General features: G+C 29.9%; 1 protein-coding gene across 1 annotated transcript; it reads left to right on the top strand.

Annotated features, from left to right (window-relative positions):
• Nucleotides 1-1,654: 1,654 nt before the first annotated feature.
• LOC116768662 (putative odorant receptor 92a) lies at nucleotides 1,655-4,138 on the top strand. Its single transcript, XM_032659439.2, has 5 exons — nucleotides 1,655-3,153; nucleotides 3,221-3,317; nucleotides 3,387-3,491; nucleotides 3,651-3,806; nucleotides 3,999-4,138. The coding sequence occupies exons 1-5, from the start codon at nucleotides 2,351-2,353 to the stop codon at nucleotides 4,050-4,052; spliced, it is 1,215 nt and encodes a 404-aa protein (XP_032515330.2). The 5' UTR covers nucleotides 1,655-2,350; the 3' UTR covers nucleotides 4,053-4,138.
• Nucleotides 4,139-8,594: the final 4,456 nt, after the last annotated feature.

Genomic DNA, 8,594 nt, shown 5'->3' with positions numbered 1-8,594 from the left:
AATATCATGAAAAAATTTTCTACGTAAATAATACATATAAAGATAAATTGAGTTATAAATGTTAAAAATTAAAAGTAAAATGCGATATTACACACGTGTATAGATAATGGAGCAATATGCCATTTATATTCCGTTAAATTCAATTTACATATCTAAAATATTCATTTCATACATTGTGGTTTGTAACACCCTGTATATAAACATAAAATACGCACTTATTAACATATAATAATGACGAAGCAACGGAATAAATTCGAGTTCAATACATTATAATCTACCTACTACATAGACTAAATTAAATTAAGCATTCTAATCCTTTGACTTCCTGGCATGCATTGAATTCCGTGCTTCCGTCAAATTAAACACCTTTGGCTAACTATTTATAAAGATTTCGGGGGAGTTCCATTGTAGATGTGAAATTTGACGTGTGAGACCTTCGTTCCGTACAAAATTGTCTTCGAGTCTATTGTGCGGAACTTGCCTCTGCTTCATAACCTTCTCTTTATTTTTCTTTGAAACGTCTTCATGTCTTAGCGTTGTATTTATTTGGAGCTGTTTTAACAAAGCTGTGAATACTTAATTTATGTTTTAAAATTATTCATATGTATCTAACAAATGTTACTCATTATATAAAAAACAGATTAACATTAAACAAAATCATAAACATTTCATTATAACAAATAACCAAACAAATTAAATTTCATACAATAGTAGCTACTCTCAAACATATGAGTTAATATCAGTCTATTTTTTTTATTAAATTCTTATTAAAGAATATCATTAGACATCTCTATATCAATACTTATTTTGATATAAACGCATCACATGGTGTGTGAATATAAAATACACATAAAGAGCTCAAACACGACCTCCGTCTTACATTCTCAATCTATTCTGATATATCTCATGTTACATTGGATATACCTTCCACCTTCTAAATAACCAAGACGCAGATGAACGTGGGAGCTCAGAATATAGTGGTTTCATAGAGGACAATCGTGAGCGCGCACGATCGCATTTATAAAGATCTGGAACGCATTCTTTGAATGAATACAATTTAAAGACGAATGCGTTTCCGTATTCACAATTTCAATGAACATTTGCGCGCCTGATCCAATCTTAATATCGTAATATTTTGTCTGAATGAGTTCCGGGTTTGTTTATTAAATAGAGATGTCATGGCTTTTGTTCCCAAAAAGATATGTAATGTCAATGTAATATCAAATAAAAACTGATTTAAATACGACATCCTCCATAATATCATTTTCTATTTGAATTTTATTTATAATTTGACTGATGTTATAGAAATACGGTACAAATATGAGTAAATATCAAATATATAACATATGTATGTCCCCACAAATAAGCAAAGGGAATTACGAAATTATACAAAAGCCTTGGGTACATTAGCATGAAGTGGATGACATACTCTCATCGGATTAATGTCCATATTAAGCATGCATCAAAGAGCTCCAAATCTATTGTGGAGTTCCCTCTAGATTGCTCCGAACAATGAGGGCAAAATTATAAGCAATCGCTACCTTTGAGTGCTCCTTGACCTATTTAGATTAAAACGAATCATTTGTTAATTCATCATAAGTTATCAATAACTCCGTTTAATTTATATTGAAAAACTTATTAGATGTGTTATTTTTTATTTGAAAAAAGGAATATATTCATAATTCACTTCAATAAAAAAGATTTTGATGTATTTTATTTTAAAGTGATTGCAGTATATATGAATCTTTTTTATAGGCATTAAGTTAAAACGTAATTCAAGACAATCGTTCCTAGTAATTCAAATAAATGGAAAAGAATTAAAGTTCTTTATAATTGTACACTGACATTACTGACAAAGTACATATTAATTTCTTTCGCTTGAGCAGTCTGTAATTTTTTACTGAATAAATCGTTTGACATCTCAAAGATATGACGCTATTTATGCCATACGATTTTAAACTCTTCTTTTGTGTAATAACTAGTTAAATGTACATCATTCATTTGGTGTTTATTGTAATTTATAAGAATTAATTAACATTTTATGTTTCTCAGCAGACCTATCGGATTTCTCTGGTTTTGTAGAGGAAAGAAATTTTTAATCATTCTAGATTAGAAAATTGATAATCTTAATACAAAACAAAAAAATAAAAATCGAACTTACAAATGGATCTTAGTACTATTTAAAACTGAAGTAATTAATGCTCAAGTTTTAGTATAAATAAATACGACCCAAAGGATATCTTAAATTAATTACGCTTAGTCTGATCGTTAAGGGCAAAAACGATTTTATTATGGTATGCGGTAAATTTAAAGCCGATTTCATTTGTTTAGTGACCGTGTCTATATCAACATGTCTAGCAAAACGTTGCTAAGACAAGAAATTCTGCTTGAATTGAATTTCTTAAAGTCTATGGGTACAAAAATATTTATTTTCCCGTTTATTAACAAACAAAGAAATCAATTGATATGCTACAAAGTAATATATGCTCTGGTTCTTTGCACAGCGTTACAATTATTCTTAACGTTGTGCTCAAATTCTTCAAGTGATTGGCTCGAGATTATCAATGTCGCGCCTAATTTAGGAGTAGTTATAATGGCCGTAATAAAATATACGAAACTGCATACATATAGGGAGGTCTATCACAAATTATATCATCATTTTCGTTATGATATTTGGGACATTGTGTCTTCGAATTCACCGTCGCATCACAAAATTATAAAGAGATACAAATGGATAACGAAGTCGATTAATCGCTTCTTATTTTATTACTCCATTCCACTAATCGTATTTGTTGACTCGTTTCCATACCTTGTCATGATTTATGAAAATAAATTTAATTATGTTACTGATCAATATTTATATCCCTTCGATGGATGGTACCCTTTTGATAGAGTCAAATGGTACGCTGCCGTTTACGTTTGGGAGAGCTGTATGACTGCTATTGTTGTATTTGTTTATGTATTTTCCAATATGATACACACCTCATATATCGCATTTATTTGTATGGAACTGAGGATCCTCGGAAGTTGTTTAGATGAGATAAGAAACCCTGAAGATGTTATTGATGTTATTGGAAGAACAAAAAAAGACGTCCATAATACCGTTATAAGAAAATTAAAAGTTATTATATCCAAGCATGAATATTTAGCCAAGTGAGTTGATTTAGTTTAATATTAAGCGTCAAAGTGATTTTCATATTAATACAATGTATGTTTTTAGGACAGCCGCAAAACTTAACTTGGTTTTAGGAGACGCCATGCTTTTAAACTACTCTTTGGGATCTATATTTATTTGTTTAACAGCTTTTACGAGCACGGTAATTTTTTGTATTTTGAATACTTTACTAGTCTTTGGTATTTTAACTTATTTTTGATTCATATTTTAGATGGTGGATAATTTATACAAATCATTGAGATACTTCTTCATGTGCATATCTTTATTGGTTGAGATCTTTAATCAGTGTGTCATTGGACAAATATTAAGTGATCACGTAAGTATTTTCTTTTTAATATGAACATTTTAAAAATATCTGTGTTTTAAATATTTTAAATAAAGGAAAATGCAAAACTGGATTAATTTTTAAAGCTTTAATGTCATGCACCTAAGATCTAATTTAATTATATATCATAAGTATATATATTTTTCACAGAGTGTAGGATTGTCTGACACAATTTACTCTTGGGATTGGACCAGCGCTAGTCCCGAAGCAAAGAAAATAATTCTATTATTTATAATGAGAACACAAAAACCGTTTAAACTTACTGGAAATGGTTACATAATCATGAATATGGATACATTTAGTAGAGTAAGCTCACTTGTTTCTTGTTTGAGAGTTCATTTTGGCTATTCTTATTTTTAACGGCATCTTTTTATTTTTCTTTATATTTTCCTCCAAACATATCGTATATGTTTTAGTTTTGTGAGTAAATAATTTAGTGATATTTAAAATTACTGTTATATTAATTAACAAGTACATTTATATTTTTTCTTTTTACAGATAATGAGTTCATCCTATCAATTCTTTAACTTGCTGCGTACAATTTACCGTTAGTTGATATACGGATTAAAAAAATATTTTTAAATAAAATTTCTCACGTACTGTCGCAACATAGCGTTTACTTATGCGAATTAATTTAAATATTTGCTTTGATTTTTTTACTGCACCTTACCTCCTTTCTCCATATGCCTTTAAAATAGTACTACCTAAAGTAAAGCTAAAAAGTGTTTTTATTATATTGAATTAAATTAAAGTTTAATAAATCGTGTCTGAAAAAATTAAAGGACTATAAACTTACAAATTTTATTATTTTGTTTGTTTTGCACTTCAATGTCTTCCTCTATTCCTTAATAGACCTTGATATAGCTGAATTTTTTAATCATACAAACTACGATTTTGTCAAAAGTATCAATTATGTTTGTAAATTTGATTATCAGAACCTGTAAAAATTAAAGAAACACTAATATACAATTTTAAAAACCTATTTATCACTTTTTGAAACAATGTTAGACGCCCAAAAGTTTCCAAGAGATATATCCTGGGAACATCCCATGATGACGTCATTACATCGCTCCCAAAAACAAAGATGCTCCAAAGTTAAACAGAGACAAGATTTCATAAGCAGTTTATGACAGGAGTACAAATTAACAGGGTAGGATTAGAATCAAGTACGAAAACCCAAGATACGAATATATTGAAGTCCTTTATTAGGCAAGACGAGAATGCTAAATTTAAGATCTAGGCAATGATTTTAGAAATGCAGAACGAGTGGTTAGTTATAGGAGATTTTTGCATCCCATTAGCACTAAAATGGCGCACCTTAATTCATGATTAGTCTCCAGCATTGCTGAATTTTTATCTCAATGCGTTCTTGACTGAATGTCTCTGCAAGATCAGAGTAATTTAGGAAGATGGGGTAAAGGTACCGAAAAAACTTACTATATCTGTGGGAAGGCAGTTGGAATTGCTAAGCATTTGCTGGTGGGATGTAAGGTACTCCTGGTTAGCGGTCAATATTCGCGTCGTCACGATATAGTTCTGGAAATGATACGTGAAGTGGTTAGTCTTTCGGTAGCCAGAGCGCAAAGGGAAATAACCAAAAACAAGCGATCAGTAGGTTTTGTGAGAGAAGGCACTAGGGCAATAAATCAAACGTTAAGTCTTGGGCCCTGTCAAGAACTAAAATCAGTTCATTCTTGGAACGTGCGTCGAAGGCAGCCCTAGTAGGTTCGTTTCAAATTTAGTTAGTTAGAGGGAGGAGCTTGGACATTGGAGGTGAGCGTTTAACGCGCTTTAGATAGAGACCCCTTAAACCTACACCTGGGTCGCAAGTCTCAAGCACTGTTGAAGCTCTCTGCAACTCGATGGATTCGCCCTCGCACGGTGAATCCATTGAATGCTAATACATTTCATTAATATATTACTACAAAAATTTAATTAAATAAATTACAAACCATTACAAAAGCTAAACTTCTTACACACATCACATATACCTGTAAAAATAGAAGAAAAAAACCTTTATAAAAATTTACTTTTATTAGAAAGAGCTTAGATGATAAATTTTTTTTTCAAATATTTAGTTATTTAAAAGCTTGTCTCGAGATTTAGATACTCGTATTTACTTAGTTTGAACAATTTGAGAGTTTAAATCAATCACATCAAGTTATATAATATAGTAAATTTACCGCGCAAACTATATTTGTATTCATATCTGTTTCACAATAGGGTTGCAAGATTTAACAATAACACACTACTTACATGGCAAGTTAAATAAGAGCTTGTGAAAAAGGAATACCTCAAAGAAAGCACCACATAAATTACAAAAATGCGTTTGAATGCGCCAGCAAAATTGAGGGCTGTTCAATAACTTTATTGAACCTATTCCATACTGAAGCCATAACTACAAGATGTTCATGTTCCAGCGTCAAATTATGTTTTACCCAATTCACATTGGGTAAAGTTAAAGGCCAAAATTATTTTGAATATCATATATCATATTTTTTTGGTTTTAAAATTTATGTTTTCTTTCTTTAGTATGGGTTATATAACATTTGAATAATAAAATTATTAAGTGTACATAAAATTAAATTATCAAGAAAGGAATCACGATGAGACAATAGTTGTGTTATTTATCGATTTCATTACATATCTATCACGATTTTTAAATAAACTTTTATCAATTTTTTACGACCTTTCCCCATATAAATACTTGAACACTTTGAAGACACGGCAGTACTTTGGGCCCAACAATAATGGGTACAAAGCATCTAGTAGTACTTTTATTACTAGTGGGGCCCTTTGGCCTGATAGCTGTAGAATCCAGTAAGTAATAAAACGGTTGTGATTTCGATATTTTATATTCATGTATAACAATATTTATATAATTTCTATTTAAAATTTCTTTCTTCTTCAATCAATGCAGGACCGGAATCTGACCAAGGTTCTGTGGCCAAAGCAAATGCTCGTGGTAAGATGCCCTCGTTTAAGTTACCTTATATATTTACCTTTAATAATTATTTAACATTGTTTTTGTTTTTGGATCAACAAATTTATTTTTGTTTCAAATACTATAATAATACTATATTAGTGATTTAAATGAACCATTTATTTAAGCGAGATCTTTTGCAAATTAAGTATGAAAAATACCAAATTGCATAAGATCTAGTTAAAACTATATCCACATTATGCTTATATAATAATATTTGTTGTTTTTTTTTGTGTCGTGTTAATCAATTTATAAATTTAAGCGATAAGTCATGGCGGAGGCAAGAGTGCGGCAACCGCTAACGCTGAATGTAAGCATGTTTTTTCTATTTCATTTATGTTTGTTTTTGAGGTCATATAAGAAATCTGCACTCATTCATTTCCCCGAAGTAATTACTTAGCAAAAATTTTAAAGGAGGATATTTTAGTTAATCCTCACAAAATATACCATAACATTTAATCTTCTTTTCTATCAATAACGTAATTTCAATGAAGTTAAAAAAGTATAACTCTATTCCTATATTTTTATTTTAGCCGAAGATGAAAACGATTCTGGACCAAGTGAAGCAGATGCAACTGCAAACGGTAAATCGGATTTTAAAAAAAATTTGGACCTTACACTTCATTCTTTAGAATACTTTTTTAATATTTTAAGTCTATAATAAGTTGTTATCAGTTGAAGCTTACTTGTGGCCTTTTTAAGCAGTAATATATTTGTTTAATGGAAAGCAAAAAAATGACAGAAATTTATACCGTTTAATAACGCTCATTAAAATTTTGTAGCTGATAACAGTGGCAGTGGATTAAGTCAAGCTGATTCGAATGCAGATGGTAAGTTGACTGAGCCAGTTCCTATCATTAAAATAATAAAATAGAATTTGAACAGCTGGTTTGAGTCTGCGAAACAATAAAAAAAATTAACAGTCACATTTATTCTTATTGTTATACTCAAATGTTATTTTAGTTAATAGAATGAGGTACCCGAATCATACACAATATAGAATTTATTGATTGACCACAGAATTTCCCTTATTTGCCCTGACCTAGAAATCAGTAACTCTTGACAACTTTATTTATATGGGAAGTAATAATATTAGCAAATAAAATCTACTGGCTTAGGTCCCCATTATAAAGATATAGATATCTCCTAGGACATACAATATTAAGGGCTTTACATTTCAACAAATGTATTTATATTATTCTAATCTCTTTCTCTTTATTAATTCTTATCGTGCGCAATAATTGTTACGATTATATAAGGAAGCTTAAAAAAATTTTTACCATTTAATAATTTTATTTAAATACGTACTCGCAAAAGTTTAACTGCATCTTTTTATCTCATATATTGTTACCATAAATTAAATGTTGTTAATATAATTTTTAGCGGAGAGACGCATTGAATAATTTGGCCTGAATTAAGCAGTAATTATATTTTTGCTTAATTTTAAAGTTAATAGGTAGAAATGTTAAAACGTTTCTAGGTATTATGTTCGTTCCCAAATAGTGGTAATACTTTAAATCTTCTGTTTGCAGCTGATAATAAAGGCAAAGGAAACACTGAAGCAGACAGTAATGCTAAAGGTATTTTGTAAATTTTTGGTAATTATTTATTTTTATTAATTATTTATACTTAAATATCCTTCTAATTGACAGCTAAAAACGAAGGTTCAGGCTCCAGCATAGCAAACTCAGACGTCGAAGGTTCGTACTGAAATAAAAATCGGAGCATTTAAATGTAATTTCCGAGATCTAATATGAGGTGCTTATTTTTACAGCTACAAACAGCGGAAGAGGTTCTAGTAAAGCTGTTGGAAATTCCGAAGGTTGGTCTTAAGATATATCTTAGACTCTTACAGAGTACCTAATTTGTCAATATTAATATAATTTTTAATGCAAATACAGCGGATAACAAAGGAAGCGGAACGAGTGAAGCCGATAATATCGTTGATGGTAAGACTTTCTAATTTTTATATATATATATATGTATATATATTTACGACTCTAAAATATAACAATATCAACTTATTTTAAATTGTTATTAATAGCGGACAACAGTGGCAAGGGTTCAAGCATGGCAGATTCAAATGTTAAAGGTGATTAATTAATTATTTA

This window comes from Danaus plexippus, chromosome 4 (genome assembly GCF_018135715.1).
Source record: "Danaus plexippus chromosome 4, MEX_DaPlex, whole genome shotgun sequence".
Lineage (NCBI taxonomy): Eukaryota > Metazoa > Arthropoda > Insecta > Lepidoptera > Nymphalidae > Danaus > Danaus plexippus.
The sequence above is the reverse complement of the archived record's forward strand: the minus strand, read 5'-3'. Positions and strand labels throughout refer to the sequence as shown.

Coding starts and splice junctions, on each gene's coding strand:
- LOC116768662 (XM_032659439.2), top strand. CDS start 2,351: ATGTCTAGCAAAACGTTGCTAAGACAAGAAATTCTGCTTGAATTGAAT. Junction 3,154..3,220: donor AAGCATGAATATTTAGCCAA/GTGAGTTGATTT, acceptor GTATGTTTTTAG/GACAGCCGCAAAACTTAACT. Junction 3,318..3,386: donor TAACAGCTTTTACGAGCACG/GTAATTTTTTGT, acceptor TTCATATTTTAG/ATGGTGGATAATTTATACAA.